This window comes from Typopeltis vanoorti, chromosome 24 (genome assembly GCF_054136105.1).
Source record: "Typopeltis vanoorti isolate ZY-2024b chromosome 24, IOZ_Tvanoo_1.0, whole genome shotgun sequence".
Lineage (NCBI taxonomy): Eukaryota > Metazoa > Arthropoda > Arachnida > Uropygi > Thelyphonidae > Typopeltis > Typopeltis vanoorti.
In genome coordinates, this window is record NC_143572.1 from 8,704,151 (window position 1) to 8,722,420 (window position 18,270).

The 18,270-nt window shown below is 34.6% G+C and overlaps 1 protein-coding gene across 1 annotated transcript in view; it reads left to right on the plus strand.

Moving 5' to 3' along the window:
• Window positions 1-18,270, plus strand: part of Vps29 (vacuolar protein sorting 29) — a 68,582-nt gene that overhangs the window by 29,209 nt on the left and 21,103 nt on the right. Inside the window, exon 3 of the mRNA XM_090413666.1 lies at window positions 2,270-2,505. Within this exon, the coding sequence (XP_090269792.1) occupies window positions 2,270-2,505 (236 nt within the window). The remainder of the gene's footprint in view (window positions 1-2,269; window positions 2,506-18,270) is intronic.

Below are 18,270 nucleotides of genomic sequence, written 5' to 3' on the forward strand. Positions count from 1 at the left end.
TTGTGAAGAATGGAGGATTGATGTTCTTGGATTCTTTTTTCAAGAGAACATCCAGTCTGTCCGAAATAGGAAAGATCACAGTTGCAAGGAATTTGATAAACTCCAGGAAGAGATAAAGTTGAGTGTTTGTCTTTAGGAGAAGGAAAATGAGAAGACAATTTGTTAATAGGTGAATACGTAGTTGTTAAATCATATTTCTTTAAAATTCTTGCGATAGGTTCTGAAATACCGGAGATATAAGGAATAGGCACTTGACGTACTGAAATTGTGTTGTTTTGTGGAGGATTATAAGAATTGGGAAGATGTTGAGTACTTTTTTTAGAAAAGCCATTGAGTTCCATGTGTTGTTGGATAGTAGAAAGTTCTTTCTGTAGATAATCAAAAGTAGAACAATTAGTTTTGGCTCTTTTGATGAGGCATTTTATAATTCCTGTTTTTTGACAAGGATGATGGGCTGATTCTTTAAGAATATAACGACCTGTGAACGTTGGTTTCCTATATACTGTAGTTGTAAGAATATTTGAAGGTGACCGGATGAGGAGAACGTCTAAAAAAGATAACTGGTTGTTTTCTTCTATTTCCATAGTAAACTTTATACGATGATGCAAGGAATTAATACTGTTTAAAAAAGAAGGTAAAGAGTTTTTGGTGTAAGGCCAAATAATAAAGATGTCATCTATATATCTTACTCAAAAGGATGGTTGTGGGAAAATAGATGAGAAGAGGACTTTTTCTAAATGTTCTAAATAAAAGTTGGCTAAAGCAGGAGAAAGAGGACTTCCCATGGCCGTTCCTTCTACTTGGCTGTAAAATTTATTTTGACATATGAAATATCCAGAATGTATTACGAAATCGAATAGTTTTATAATGTCTTGAGGAAAGATGTCAGCAAGTAATTTTAAAGTTTCCTTGAGAGGTACATTGGTATATAAAGATTCTATATCAAAGCTAACCATAAGATCTGTAGGTTGTAATGAGACATTTTTTAATTTTTCTAAGAAATCTGAGGAGTTTTTTAAAAAAGAATTAGAGTTGCCAATGTAAGATTATATATACTTAGTATACTTACCAATGTATACTTAGTATACAGGAAACCAACGTTCACAGGTCGTTATATTCTTAAAGAATCAGCCCATTATCCTTGTCAAAAAACAGGAATTATAAAATGCCTCATCAGAAAAGCCAAAACTAATTGTTCTACTTTTGATTATCTACAGAAAGAACTTTCTACTATCCAACAACACATGAAACTCAAAGGCTTTTCTAAAAAAAGTACTCAACATCTTCTCAATTCTTATAATCCTCCACAAAACAACAAAATTTCAATACGTCGAATGCCTATTCCTTATATCTCCGATATTTCAGAACCTATCGCAAGAATTTTAAAGAAATATGATTTAACAACTACGTATTCACCTATTAACAAATTGTCTTCTCATTTTCCTTCTCCTAAAGACAAATGCTCAACTTTATCTCTTCCTGGAGTTTATCAAATTCCTTGCAACTGTGATCTTTCCTATTTTGGACAGACTGGACGTTCTCTTGAAAAAAGAATCCAAGAACATCAATCCTCCATTCTTCACAACAAACCTGAAAAGTCTGGATTGGCTCAACACGGGATTGAAACTGACCACAGCATCTTTTGGTCCAGGACTCGCCTCTTACATAGATCCCATTATAGGTTCGAACGTTTGTTCAAGGAAAGCGTGGAGGCCTTACTCCATCGTCCCAACCTGAATCGTAATGACTGTATATCTATATCAAAAATCTGGGAAAGTCTAATCAAGATTACCCATTAATTTTTTTTTTTTTTTAATCATGTCTCTACTTCAAAATGTTCCGTTTTATACTTAATACTTAGTGATATAACATCACGCAGCATGTTCTATTTTTAACAATCTATTGTTAGTATTCTAGCTTGTATTTTTTAAAACTGTTCTTGTAATACCACTGAAGATGGTCTGCTATTTCCAGACCGAAATATTTGGTTAATTAAATATCTTTCTTGTGTTTATGTGCATTTATTATTCAGTCTTATGTCACAAGTATCCTTAAAACAGCAAATAACTAGGTACATAAAGTAGATAAGAAAAAAACTAGGTAGAAAAGACAGAAAAATAAATCTTTGTCTCCTTGTATTTTACTGTGCTTAACTAATGTTTTTTTGGCCAACCTTTGTTTCTTGAATGAAATGCACTCAAATATTTATTTATTTGAAAAGTCATTGCAATTTAGTTTCTTTGAGTTGACTGTGTCTTTCATATTTCAGAATCTGAACTATCCAGAACAGAAAGTTGTTACAGTTGGCCAATTTAGAATTGGATTGTGTCATGGTCATCAAGTAGTTCCATGGGGTGATCCTGACAGTTTAGCTTTAGTTCAGCGGCAGTTAGATGTGGATATTCTAATTTCAGGACATACTCATAAATTTGAGGCATATGAACATGAAAATAAATTCTACATCAATCCTGGATCAGCAACTGGTGCTTATAGTCCACTAGAAAGGTAGTTATTTTATTCTGTATAAGTAAATTCCTTACAGAATTTATTCTGAAAAGGATTTAGTTCTTATTTCTGAAAGAAATAGAAAAACATTCTGTATGTTTCATTTCAGTATAACTTTTTTGGTACACCATTGCTCAAAGGATGTCTTGATTTTTGTGTAGTAAGAATCATGATTTTATTTATTAATTAATGCCTCAAATCACATTAAATTACCTTCTGTTTAATCTTTATCGGACTTATGGATTTTTTTTTTTTTAGATTAAGCAATACTGCTTAATTTAAATGATTAAGTATATTGTAATAAATGAGAAATTATGTTTTTAAATCCAGTTTATAAATTTTCACATCCAGAGTCCTATTCAAATCCAGAGTTCATTTAAAATATAAATTACAGTCTCACACACACACACACGCACACACAAGATGTTTCTGAATCTATAGAAAATTGGTTTTGGACAGGATTAAGAGAAAATGAATCGCTTAATATTCTCATTGGTTTGTTGGATAGAGGAGCTCTGTGCTGAACAAAAAACCACTCGAGCATCAATTCTTCATCCTGAAAGAAGGAAAGGATGGGGCCATAACAAAGTTCCAACCAAGTAATGATACCATTGATAAATCTTTGATAACAGAAGTAAGAAATAAAAAAACAAGCGATACCAGTATAAATGTACCAGTTTTTCTAATCCTCCGTGTGACGTGCAACAGGTGAGTATTTTTCCAGAGGAAGAGATGGACACTGGTTGTCCATACTTTAATACTGCTCTGGAAAGCCAGTAGGGAAAAGGATTTAGGATTTTTCATTCAAAAGGATTTAGGCCTGGCAGGTTCTTCCAAAACAGTTAAGAAACTACATTCTGGCAATATCCTTGAAAAACATCATGTCAACAACATTCAAAAAAACTACTCAAAGCAACATCAGTGGGTGGAATGTCGATAACAGCTACACCCCATAAAACACTCAATTCCTGAAGAGGAAATATGTTCAGAGCAGAAAGATCAGGTAGTGACAGGTATGAGGTTGGTGTATCCTGATTTGTAGAGATGGGCACCTGGTTCCATCCAAAAACCACATCCTTACTTTTGATAATTCTACACCTCTAACATCTGTTAAAGAAGGGTATCTCAATTGTCCTATTAGACTGTTCATCCCTAATCCACTAAGATGCTTCAAATGCCAGAAATACAGGCATGCCTAAACTGCCTCTGTGCTTGATGTCGTAGTAAAGAACTTGGTAACCAATGTTGCTCTGTAAAGAAAGTTAAATGTGTAAACTGTCGGAGATTATCCAGTGCACTCCTGTGCATGTCAGAAGTGGAAAGATGAGAGAAAAATACAGAAAATAAAAATAGAACAAAACATATCATATGGGGATGCAAAAAGAAAGTTAGCAATCACCACACCTGCTCTCGAATATTATTCTCAGAAGGTAACAGTTAAAATGTCAACAGCAACTCAACTCACATGTCTATTCCACATACCTGAACTTTACAGCTCTGACTGTTTCTCTGTTGAACACAATTGTACGATGTACAGTCCAACTCCAAAAATGGTTCCATTCAATTAGAAACCTATTCTGAAATTAGAAACTTATGGCAAGGTTTTCATTTAAAGACAAACCACCTGATCCTTCCACAGAAAAAATGGATACTAAAAGCAAGTTGAACTTACTGATCCTTACACATCCGATGTATTGAGAATTTTTTCAGAGGAAGAGATAGACACTGGTTGTCCATACTTTAATACTGCTCTGGAAGCAGCAGTAATTCACCTATCTGTGGGATTTCTAATCACATTATGCTCAATATATTTACCATTGGGTTCTGAATTTAATGGAACACAACTCAGTAATCTTATAATGCAACTGCCTTAGCCCATCCTCCTAATGGGCAACTTTAATGGCCATAACACTCTGTGGGGTTGCATTAACATGAATAGAGAAGGCCATATTGTATCACTGAGTTCAGCAAATGCTTGACAACCATAATCCCTCTTATTGCTAACGTGAGTAAATATCTTCTTGCATGTGCCTATCCCTCTATTCTGCAACTGATCTTACAATTTGCTCTCCTGCCCTTTTTTCACTGCTCACATGGGGATGTTGATGAAAACTTATATGGAAGTGATCATTTTCCTGTTATCAGCACTGTCTTCACAGGAACCATGTCCTCCTACATGGATGCCCATGGGGGAAATGGACCAGGCTGACAGGAATACATTTTGCCATCTTGCAAAATTTAGTGCTGAAACAATCAGCCAAACAATTATTAATAAAGTAGTGAAGTATGTAATGGATTGTATTGTCCATTCAGCCACTGCAGCAATTCCAAAAATCATCTCAATTTCCAATGACCAGAGAGCTTATGGGAATACATTCCTCGGCATTCACGAGTTGCCTTAGTACTGACCACATAGAAGACATAGGCACTGTCCGTCTATATATTCGCCTTTTATTGGTCCATTTTTGGTAAGATTTCACTATGCTGTTTCGAACTAGTTGGTTCTCAGAGATCAGGTAGAAACCTTAAGAGAGCAAAAAACTCTCATTCGGCAGTAAGGAACCTGAAATGTCGGAGAGATGTATTTTTCATAAGCGAACTCTTGGTCAGTGTGTAAAAGTAATTACTGAAATAAAGAGCCAAAAAGATTCAGTTTGGTGATGTAAAATTACATAAGTGAAGTGGATATTAGATTCCAGTATTATTTCAAAGCCGAATGTAGAAACTATGAAAGTTTTGTAAGGTAAGTTGACCAGAGAGCTTACAGGAATACATTCCCCAGCATTCTTTTATGTGTCCCATGAGTTGGGCCACATAAAAGACAGGTGAGACCCAAGCATCTATATATATATATATATATATATATATATATTTGCCTTTCATTAGTCTATTGGTCTACATTTGGCTTTGAAATAATGCTGGATCTAATATCCACTTGACTTATATAATTTTACATCCCCAAACTGAATCCTTTTGGCTCTTTATTTTAGTAATTATTTTTATGCACTGCCCGAAAGCTTGCTTAAGAAAAATACATCTCTCGGAAATTTAAAGTTCCTTAGTGCTGAACGAGAGTTTTTTGCTCTCTTAAGGTCAGCTCTTTGAAGCCAAAACATGCTTAGCCTTATTAAATAAACATATTAATTTAAGTTAAGGGATATTGCATCCCATATTGTTTCTTAGCCGAATAAGAAACTCAAAGAGTGTCATGCCAAATATAGAAACTATATAAAGTTCGGCTATTCCAAGCGTAAGCAAATACCTGGAAAGCAGCACCTGATCCATTTAGGTAGTGCAAACTGACGCTTGGAAATTAGTGCAAAAATTACGCTTGGAATTGCTGAACTTTATATAGTTTCTATATTCGGCATGAAACTCTTTGAGTTTCTTATTCGGCTAAGAAACAATATGGGATGCAGTATCCCTTAACTTAAATAAGTTCATGTCGCCGAATTGAAGCCTTTGGCTCTTCATATAATTAATAATTTAATAAGGCACCTTCTTGGCAATTCTCATAGAAGGGATGTAAGTTCTGTTCGCTACAAACTTTGTATTAACTAGGTCGACCTACTCACTGATGAGACCTCAAAAAAGGTTGAAACCGGTCTGGGTAGTGACCTCCTCTCATAATGTTGAGCAGTAATACAGCTCGTAGTAGCTAAGTTCACATTATGGGTAAATACCAAGAATAGTGATTGGAGCTTGCTCCACCCTTTCTATGAGTTGCCTCAATTTGAATACCTAAATGGATCAGGTGTTGCTTTCCAGGTATTTGCTTAAGCTTGGAATCGCCGAACTTTATATAGTTTCTATATTTGGCTTAGAAACAATATGGAATGCAATATCCCTTAACTTAAATAAGTTCATGTTGCCGAATTGAAGCATTTGCCGCTTCATATAATTAATAAACATATTAAGTCTGCTCATGATGAATTGGTCTCAACCTTGCCTCCTGATTTGTCATCATCATCAAATTACTGCCATGTACCCTCAAGGGGTGTACAGGATATGATTGTACTACATGAAAAAAATTACATCATTACTAACTTCCTATCTACAATTTTCCTCCAAATCAGTCTGTTACTTGTCAAGACTCCAACATTATCAGATCTTATATTCTATCGTCTAAGGCACTTTGTACCGTATCAATCCACCTACATCTTGGTCTTCCTCTGGGTTGTTTTGCTGCCAACCTGGAAGAGAATGCTTGTTTTGCTAATCTTTCTTCGCCCATTCTATTTAAGTGATCATACCATCTGAGATTAGCTCTGCTAATGCATTCCTGGATGTTGACATTATCAAGTTCTTTCCTAATATCCTCGTTTTTAATATGATATTGTCATTGATGCCGTCTGTCACACCTATAATCTTTCTCAGGACTCTCATATCTGCAGTCTCTAGTCTTTGGTCAAGTGTTTTACTTCTGACCCAGCTCTCAGATCCATAAGTTAACACTGGTTTGAACACTATCTTGTATACAGCTAATTTAGTGTTCCGACTAATTTCTCTCTTATTCCATATGAATTTATTCAATTGACTTCCTACCCTACCAGCTTTGCTGATTCTGTTGTCTATTTCCATATTTAATTTACCATCTTTAGTAAAAATTGTGCCTAAGTAGCTGAAATGTTTCACTTATTCCACAGGTTCTCCATTCACAACACAGTTGACATTTTCAATGATTTTGCCTATTTTCATTGTCTTTGTCTTTTTATTGCTGACCTTCATACCATATCTATTACAACAGCTATTCAATTTAGTCAGAGAGTCTTGCAGACTTGTAGTGGATTTATTTAGAAGTATAACATCATCTGCATAAAGCAAAGAGCTGACATTAACATCTCCAATTTTCATATAATGTTTAATACCAATTTCCTTCATAATGTGATCCATATAGATAACGAATAACAGAGAGGATAATGTACATTCTTGTCTCACACCAGATTTAACATTAAACCACCTTCCTGTACTTCCTTCAATTCTAACTGCTGACTTACAACTCAAATAAAGACTAAGTATTGCTTGATATAATGCCCCATTGACTATATAACTGTAGCGTATTGAATAGCTTCTCTCTTGGCACCTTGTCATATGCCTTTTCCAAATCGACAAAACTTAAATACAGATCTCTGTTATATTCCCATGCTTTCTCGACTATTTGTCATAAAGTGAAGATCTGATCCTGACAGCCTCTGTTTGGCCTGAATCCAGCTTGTTCTTCACCAAGCTTTTCTTCCACAATTCTTCTCAACCGTTTCTCAAATATACTTGCATAGATCTTACCAGGAACACTCAGTAGGGAAATACCTCTGTAATTCTCACATTCAGTTTTATTTCCCTTTTTATATATGGGTACTATGAGAGCTCTACTCCAATCATCGGGTATTCGTCCCTCTATCCAGGCTTTCAGAACTATGCAGTGCAGCCACTGTAAGACTCTTATACCACCATACTTCAGCATTTCTGGTCGAATATTATCTACTCCTGCTGCCTTTCCACATTTCAAACCTTTGATGGCTTTTTCTACTTCAAGTATGGATATGTATTCCTGACTGCATGCATGGTCAGTGTTTTTTACCACTGTGCTGTCATTCTAAATGAAACTGCTTGTTTCATTTAGAAGTTGTTCAAAGTAATTACTCCATACTTCAAGGATATCTTTTTCTCCCGTTTTCATGTCACCTTTATCACATCTAACTCCTTTTGCAGCACTCTTTCCTCCATTCCTAAGCTTCTTCAACAACCTCCAGAATATTTTACCACCTTCTTGATATTTATTTTCTATATTCTTGCCAAAGTCCTCCCATGACTTTTGTTTAGCTAGTTTTACACAGTGTTTAGCATTCTTGCATTTGTCTCTGTATTCTCTAAGAGCACAAGCTGACTTATTTGCCAGGAACTTTTGATATGCTTTCTTCTTTTCCTTCATTGCCTCTTTAACTTCCTGTGTCCACCAGAGAGTTCTGATTTTTTTATCCTTGCAGACAACCTCACCACATGCCTCTCTGGCAGAATCAATCAATGTTTTCTTCAGAGTTTGTCACTGAATCTCGAAGGTTTGGTTCCTGTTCTCAAACTCTTTCATTTTTTCTTCAATAATCTTTGTGTATTTTAGTCTACAGTTCATATCTGAGAGCTGCTCAACTTTTATTCACTTTAAAACTTTTTTACATGTTATTCTTTTCAATATGAAATTCAATTTTATCCTGCTCAAGACTAAATAGTGATCACTTCAAATTTCAAATCCTCTGTACACTCTGGTGTCCTGCACCAGGGAGAAAACATCACTATCAACAATAACATAGTCAATGAGACTTTTCTTATTCCTAGCCTCTTCTCTCCATGTGAATTTGTGCACATTATGTTGGAACATGGTGTTAGTAATAACCAGTCCATGTCCTGAGCAGAAATCCAACAGATATTTGCCATTATTATTAGCTTTGCTCTTTTCTCCAAATTTTCCCAAAATATTTTTATATGTCTCACAATCATTTCCTACTCTGCTATTTAGATCCCCAACAAGGACCAACTTTTCCTTTTTCATTGTGTCAGTTGCTTTTTCTAAAGCCTCAAAAAATTCCTCCACTTCTACCTTAGTAGAACCTTCTGTGGGACCATAGGCACAAATAAGTCTCATTGTCCAGTTCCCCATTCTCATATTTGCCCACATTACTCTACTTGAGACTGACTGCCATTGAAGAAGATTAGCCTTGTATTTAGTGTTGAATACTATGGCTACTCCTTCTTTTCCTTGATCGTCATTGCCTGAATATAACATTTTGTATTTATTGCTCAGAAAGATCTCACCAGTTTTTGCCTTTTGTGTTTCAGTCACCCCTATTATGTCGATCTGGTACTTATCCAATTCCTCAGCTAGCTCTATTTCTTTACCATTCAGGCTTCTTATGTTGATAGTACTGGTTTTGAACTCTGGTGATGTTGAGTTGGGATGGGTTTTCAGATTTGTTCCAGTAGCTGACTTTCTGTTTGAGGTTATATTATTATTATTACCCAAGAACTCATGGAGCAAAGACTCATGTGGGAATTTTTTATCTTGTTTCTACCAACAAGTCTTTGCCACTACATGAACATTGGCTTATACAAAAATTTGATTATCTAGTTAACAGGTATCACACCTGATCTCTGAGAACCAACTAGTTCGAAACCAAAAATGGACCAATAAAAGGCGAATATATAGACGGGCATTGCCTATGTCTTCTATGTGGTCCATACTAAGGCGACTCGTAAATGCCGGGGAATGTATTCCCGTAAGCTCTGTGGTCAACTTATCTTATGAAACTTTCATAGTTTCTACATTCAGCTTTGAAATAATGCTGGAATCTAATATCCACTTGACATGTAATTTTACATCACTGAACTGAAGCTTTTGGCTCATTATTTTAATAATTACTTTTACGTACTGACCAAGAGTTCGCTTATGAAAAATGCCTCTCCCTCTCTCTGAAATTTCAAGTTCAGTAGTACTGAACGAGAGTTTTTGCTCACTTAAAGTTTCTACCTAATCTCTGAGGAGAACCAACCAGTTTGAAACAGCTCAGTGAAACCTTATCAAAAATAGACCAATGAAAGGCAAATATATAGATGCTTGGGCGGCGCCTATGTCTTCTATGTGGTCAATACTAAGGCAACTCGTGAATGTGGGGAATGTACAGGAAAATCTTGCTTAATGCGATTAATTTATCCATCAATTAATGTGTGCTAAGTGAAATCACGTTAAACGAATACAGAAATCAATCAAAATAATTATAATTTATCCATCAGCTAGCATAAATTTGTAAAAACATTACAGTATAAGATATATTAGAGGATAAAATCATCAAAGTTAATAAAAATCAATTGCTTAAATTTTTATTTAATGTCTAACCATTTGGTTGAACTTTTTTAAAAAAAAAAAACAATTAAATAAAGATGTTTTAATCGTGCTCAACTTTTTCATCTTTTCATTAATTTGCGATTGCTAGCAATCGCTTTATCAAGATTTTGGCAGACTTCAAAGCTTTGTTCCATATTAGGATCTGCATCAAACACAATTTCCTTAGCATGCACAATGATTGAAAACTAGCAAAGTTCTTTTGCAGTTAGCTTCTTAGTCATAACATTCTCTTCTTGATATGAACACTGTTCTTCTAGTTGAAGGTGATAATTCTCGCTTAACTGTTCTGAATGGGAATCAAGCAAGTTTCTCACATCTTCCTTATCCAATTCATTAAATCCAAGTTCTTTTCCAATCGTGCTGATTTCTTCAATAATTTTAGATTTAGGATTTTATGCATGATAAACTAGCATAGGCTTGAGTTTAAAGCCTATGCTAGTTTATTGCCTCCTAATAAAAGTGTAAAAATGAAAATAAAATGTAATAAAAGACGATCTTTAGGTACTTTGCATCCTGGTTGAGATGCTTCAGTTTTAGCTAGGAAAGTTTTTGTTGGCATGCACTTCCAAAAGAGACCAGTTTCATTGAAGTTGAATATTTGAGGATAATGATAATCCCTTTTGAATTATCCTTTGCAATTCTTCAGGAAACTTAGCCGCAGAAACTTTATCAGCACTAGCAGATTCCCTAGTTATTCTTACGTTACGCAGTCCACCTCGATTTTTAAAACAGTCAAACATCCTAAACTAGCAGTAAAGCTTTCATATTCCTCTTGAAATTTGGTCTCTTTCAGTGAGGTAAAAATATTGAGAGCTTTTGCCTGAATATTCCATGTACTAAGAGGTATTTTTTTTTTTTTTTTTTTGCCGTTGTAATCCTCAATCCAGAGTGATAGAAGATGGTCATTTCGATCATTTGAATGGCTTCTATTTCAGCTGATCTGCATGCTTAACCCCCAAACCAACTGAAGTGGATGAAATAGTCAGCTCTCCCTAGCTTTTTTCATGGATCAAAACTTCATCGGCATTCTACCTTTTATCATGCCATTACTTCCCTCTGCCGTTAACCTCATTATGGCTATTCTAGAGCCATTAGTGGATTAACTGTTGCTGAGTGACCTTTGTGATCCCCTGTCTTTATGTCTATTGTGTTGCTTGGAATTTCCTTTACTGTCCTAAGATATTTGACCTTTTTGCCTCTAAAATGATTTATTGTGTTTCTTCCCAAAATTGAAACGAATTTCACATGTGCGAAAATAATCAGTCCTGAAATGACCACTGATCAGCCTTTGCAATGAATCTATTTAGTAATAGTAAATTTGGTGTATTTTATTCTACAAATCAGTGCACCGGAAGAGTTGCACTGATTGTTCTTTCACTTTACTTATAATATAGAAACAATTATTTTCAAATTTTAGAATTTTCAAATGTTTGCTTTGAAAATATTATGTCAAATATTTATATTTATAAATAATATTTATTGATATAAATATGTCCTTTTGCTTTCATTCTTAGTCAAATACCATTATATGGATCATCACATTTCAGCTTTAGAAACGATTTTTTTTTATTTATTTTGTCTTTATGAACAACAAATGTTAAATTGCATTACTCGGTTTCTGATTGTGAATCTTTTTGGTATCAAAAATGTATATATAATGATATTTTAACAGTGATTCTTCGCCTTTGTCTTTTATTTATTTATTTTATTTATTATTATTATTATTTTTTTTTTTGTATTATGCACATTACGGTAATATCCAGTGCATATCCTCGTAGATATATTGAAAATATAATATGAAAAATATTGTATACAGAATGATTCAAAATTTTTGCTCATTTTAAAGATTTTCTAATGCTTACCCCCCCCCCCCCACACATACACCTTATCCTCTCCTGGAACTCATTTGCATAACTACTCTAAATTTCTACAGGTTCGAAAGCTTTTCTAGACAGTATTCAAAATCTATTACTTCATCTTACCGTTTTGACAAAATTAATACGGCAATCAGATTGTTGTACTGGAAGCTTCTAATTCTGTACTATTTATTTGCAATCTAAAATCAGCTGTTCTACTGTCTGCTGAAATTATTTGAAATTTGAAATTTTAGAAATAATATGCTAAATTTTCACCATGTAAAATTGTTTATGTGCATACCACACAAAATAAAGTTCAGTAGTATTATTTTTGTTTGGTTAGCTTTTAAAAAAATCTAAATATTACAACTTCTGCTGCTGCTGGTTGCTATTTCTGAAATAATCTATGTCTTAGAAATACTTGATAATACCCTCTTAGCTTTAGGAAAAGCTAAAGGCTTATTACTCTCAGTGCTATTGAGAAAGAAAAGAGAGAACACTAAAGTGCCTCAAGCTGTAGTGCAGAATACATCAAGAATGTCTTGTTTCCTTTTCGATTGTTGATTATAGATATCCTAACCGAAAATACTGACATTTCTTTTACATGCTGATGCATTATTTATGCCAAAATAATTTCTTAATTTATAATGCTCAGTTTCACTTTTATTATCAAAAAATTCTAAATTATTTCATACAATTATCTTGAAAAAGAGGATTTGAATTATTTTAAAAGAAAAGGTGCAGAAACATTTCATAATCTTCTTTTTTTGGGGTGGGGGGAGGTATAGACCTATTCAATCTGCAGATATTTCAGAAAATTTATTTTATAAATCGTTCGCAAGACAACTGTTACAAACATAAATCACTTGGGGAACATGCCCATTCATTTTAGTGTAAAATAGTAGCAAAGGTTTGGTTACTTTAGTTATCTAACCTAGAAGAAAATGTTATGTCTGCTGATATTAGAATCTTATGAATAATTTTTTCTGACATGATTTCTCTATTCGTTATAATGTAACCAATTTCCAGATTTTTTCCCTCCTGCATACTCCATGTTATATGCAGTGATTTCTTCTTTGTACTACAAGAAAAAAAATCAGATAGCAGAAGAAAAATATGTAGTGTTTTCTTTTTCATTGGCTGAATTTACAATGTTCTTTCTTTGTGTTTTGGAGAGAAAGTGCAAATGATTTTTTTCTTACTATTTTTGCCATTATAACATCTGATATAATTATAAGAGTGACATTTTACTTTTCTTCTTCCACACGAGAAACAGAAATAAGGTAGTAATAATATTGTTGATTCTGTCAAACTTCATTGTAGCAGAAATTTTCATTACAAAACTTTGTAATATATATATATATATATATATATATACAGGGTGTTCGGGATAAATTTGACATATTTATAATTAATTATATTTTTCCGTAAGTTACATGTATTAACACACACTTCTCTTCATTTAAAAGTTTGGACCCTTCTTCATTCATATACAAGATGTCAGAAAGGATGGATAGCTGGAACCCACCTGAATCATGGAAGAGAATAACTTGTATCATGATGATTCGTGCCCGCCATCAAAATAAGGATATTACGACTGCTGCCCAATGCTCCCTGAATACAGTAAAAACAATCAGGCATGAACTAGAGACTTGCAATGGTGACTACGAGGATGTAGCAAGAAGAAAGATCCCTAGCAGACGATCTGATTGCGTTCGTACAGCAGAGTTCCTCGCAAATCTGCAGGAACAGGTGTTGAAGAACCCTGGCATTGGAATTCGGGCTTTGTTCGTGGAGTTGCTAACTGTAGTCAAGCCCTGGATAACAAGGGTAGCCAATGGTAGGCCGTATGTATGGCAGCAGGATTCGGCCCCTTGCCACACCTCTGGGAAAAGTCAAAAATGGTTGTCTGAAAATTTCTACGACTTCACCAGTCCAAATGTTTGGCCTCCAAACTCCCCAGACCTTAACCCCATGGATTATTTTGTATGGGGCGCAGTTGAAAAAGACACCAATCGCACTTCCAGTAATACAAAAGCCCAGTTAATGGATAAAATTAAAACAGTTTTTGCGGCCCTTCCCAGGGAGACTGTAGCATCAGCTTGTTCGAGGTTCCGAAGCAGAATTGAAGCTGTGATTGATGCTAATGGTGGTTATTTTGAGTAAATCTTGTTGATAGTATTGTAATTAACTCTGCCTGTAATGTTTTTTTGTCAATTCATTAAATTTAATAGATACAAAGAAGATTTTCTTTTTCCTTACGAAACTGTCAAATTTATCCCGAACACCCTGTATATATATCTCCGAAACAAGAAATTTGAAACCCATATCACATCAATGTTGAGTGTTGGCAAGGTGAAAATGTAATAAAAGTAATAAGCTCTAAACTAACAGAGATTACTGACCCCCACTGAGAAACAAAACAATAGAACATGCATACTAGGCAGCACACTATATCTGAATATTTTACAGGCAGAGTCTTGTTTGGTTTTTTTTCCATCTTTCTTTATTCTGATATTGCATTTGTAGGACAGTGATTTTAAATATTAATTTTGCCTATTACCAAATATCACATAATTTTCTGATTTATAATAATCAGGAAATAATATGTATATTTTCTGATTTATAATTTGCTAATTTATAATAATCACCACATAGTTTCTGTATCGAAAAATTAAAGTTATGTGGAACAATTACTAGAGAAAAATAACGAATTAAATAAAAACTGTACCTATGTTTCATAACAGTTTTCGGATATGTGATAGTGATTCAACAGGGGGGATGGTTAAACTATCAAAGGTGAAATAAAGTTCAATTCTATTGTAAAAATATGGAAATGAAATTTCACATTTGATGCATTTGATATACATATTTTGAATGATAAAATAAAAACAAATGTATCGCTTACTTTAAAAATTGGAGTATAATATCTGAATTATGCAGAAAATATATACATATAAATTTAAATCATAACTGTTAATTTCATTTTGTAATGACCAATTATACAAGGAAACCAAGAAAGTGTAAGCACAACGAACAGTAGATTACTATAAAAAGAAAGAATTTAGTGATGTGATTAAAGAATTTCATGTTATTCTCTATAAAGCATAGTCAATCAAGCACGTCCTAAAGGAAATCTGTGAAGTATTATTCAATTTCGATGATTTTGAACAAAAATAATATAATCTGGAACGTCGGCTGCTGGTTTTCTTTTCTTTTTTTAAAATAGTATTTCAAATAATTATCATGAATTAATTTCTTCGAGAACAAAGAAAATGTTTTGTCAAGTAAGCAATTAGAAAAAAATTAGCGCAAAAAAATTAAAAATGAAATTGATTCTCCAAGATAAGGCAATATTTAAGTAAAGAAATTATGCAAGGATCTTTATTTTGTCCAGACATTAAAATTGTATTGTATTATAAAAAGAGAACGATATTTTTAGTCTATCCAACATAACTAAGATCCAGTTACCCAGTATAGAACAAGATAGTGCGTTTCTTGTTACAGTCAACTGAGAGGCAGCTATGAACGTGAGATAATCTGATTAACTGTTCTCTTCGGCGTGAGGGTTTATCACACCTTCTAATGGGCATGACGGTCAAATTGCACTTCTTATCCCTGTTCTTTCAACAGGTGGGCTGCATCATATCCAGATTTAGTTGGACGTCTATAGATGTCCTGGCTGTTTGGGAGGTTAAAGAACCAGTAGCAACTTTCCTTGTTCTTTGTATTCTTTACTCTTGTTTAAACTGTAGACTCCTTGATTTAAACTACGGTCCACCTCGATTTTTAAAACAGTCAAACCATCCTAATCTCGCAGTAAAGCTTTCATATTCCTCTTGTAATTTGGTCTCTTTCAGTGGGGTAAAGATATTGAGAGCTTTTGCTTGAATATTCCATGTACTAAGAGGTATTCTTTTTTTTTTTGGTTATAATCCTCAATCCAGAGTGATAGAAGATGGTCCATTTTGATCATTGAATGGCTTCTATTTTGGGTGATCTGCATGCTTAAAGAACCACTAGCAACTTTCCTTGTACTTTGTATTCTTTGCTCTTATTTAAACTGTAGACTCGCTGTATCCCAGATCTCGCAGTCATTGTATTACTAGTGTCACTTTCATGTCTCTTAATGACTTCCAGCTTTTCCGCTCTCTGCACATTGGTGACAAAAAATTTCGCATAACATAAAAAAATCTCGTTAACTGACTAATAACTTGCTTAAAGTGGGAAATAGTATCATTTCACTCAATCGCACTAACTGATTGTCGCACATATCAAATTCGTACTTTGATATGTGCGTTTAGGTTAGCTCTCATAAGCTCTCTGGTCAACTTACCTTACGAAACTCACAAAGCTGAATGTAGAAACTTTTATAGTTTCTACATTCGGCTTTGAAATAATGCTGGATCTAATATCCATTGACTTATATAATGGAACAAACTATTATCGCCGTAGTTCCAGAGGCCGAGTTTTTGAGACTCATCTTTGGGATAAGTGCAAAAAAGCTTGAATATCCTTCACACTTATCCTCCACAGAATGTGGTGCTGATCAGTGTTCCTTTCTTACATTTATTGTGCACTTGTATGTTTCAAAGCTGGACTATGGGTCTCAGGTTTACAATTCTGCAAGGGAGAGCATGCTCCAGTGGTTGGACTGGATCCATCATTCAGTTAGCTACTGGTACTTTTTGCACATCATCCATTCATAGTCTTAAGGGTGAATCAAATGAAACCCTTCTATCACTTAGACGAAAACATTTGTCTCTTAATTATGCCCTAAAAATGAAGTCCCTTCCAGATTACCCTGCATGGACTAGTCTCTTTTCTCTACATTGGTAGGTCCAGTATCACACATATCAGATTGCCATCCGTCCTTTCGGTGGTGCACGTTGAAAGAGGTTATGGAAGCTATTGACATGCGTGTCAAGAACGTTACTTGCACCAAATAAAACAGCATTCCTCCATGGCAGGCTTACGCCTCATGCTGCAACCTCTCACTTTGTCAAATACAGAAGTCTCACACATCCTCATCTTTGTCTACCTTCAGTTGTTCAATGCACACAGAGCTGCTCGCTGATTTCTTGCTCATCTATAAATGGTCCAAGATTAGAGATCTCTGTTGTCTGTGTTCTGCTGCATTTCCTAACATTACAATCTCCCACCTAGATTTCTTAGCCACATTGCAGTTAAGGGAAATGATATTGCAGATCTAGTTGCTAGATCAGCTCATACTTTTTCAACATAGGTGAATGCTTTGTTTAACAGTCCCTTATACTGACTGCACCCAGTTTATAAAATCAGAGTTAATTACCCAATGGCAGTACTCCTGACAGGAAGCACTGATGAACAAATTGCATAAGAGTAAGCCTAAAATTAAGCATTGGCAGTATAGTCAATGTAGGAACAGAACACAGAGTGTTGTTCTAGGCTTCGCATAGGTCACAGTCATCTCACACATTCTTATTTACTGAGGTCTGATATGTAAGAAATGCAAGAGCCGTCTTACCTTTAGTCATATTCTGGTGTAGTGTGAGCACTTCACACGAGAGAGGAATGACATTTTTACTTATCTAGTTAAGTCCTATATACTCAGGCAGTATATAGAGCCTTATGAAGTATTTCTATACTCATATTTTCTGCTTTTTCCACAAAGCATTCCCAGTAAATGCTATGTGGAAGAAGCAGTTTCTCTGAGTTAGTAGTTGAACTGTAAATGAGTAGTGCCACTCATGTTTTTGTAGGCTTAACAAAAATGGGAGAATTGAGGGATGCCAATTCTGTGAAACAGCGCAAGGTAAGAGGGGAATTGAGTTGTTGAAATGCTGTCTTGGATAGCATCAAACATATTTAGGATTTGTAAAGAGTTAACTCTCTTGTAGTGATGTAGGTACAAGGATGCTATCAAAGATAAAGAGAGGTAAAGGGAGTTTTTTTTGGGGGGGGGGGACAGGACTGCATTTTGGTATCATTGAGTGTTTTGTCATGCATTCACCACCTCATTGGCATGGATGTTTG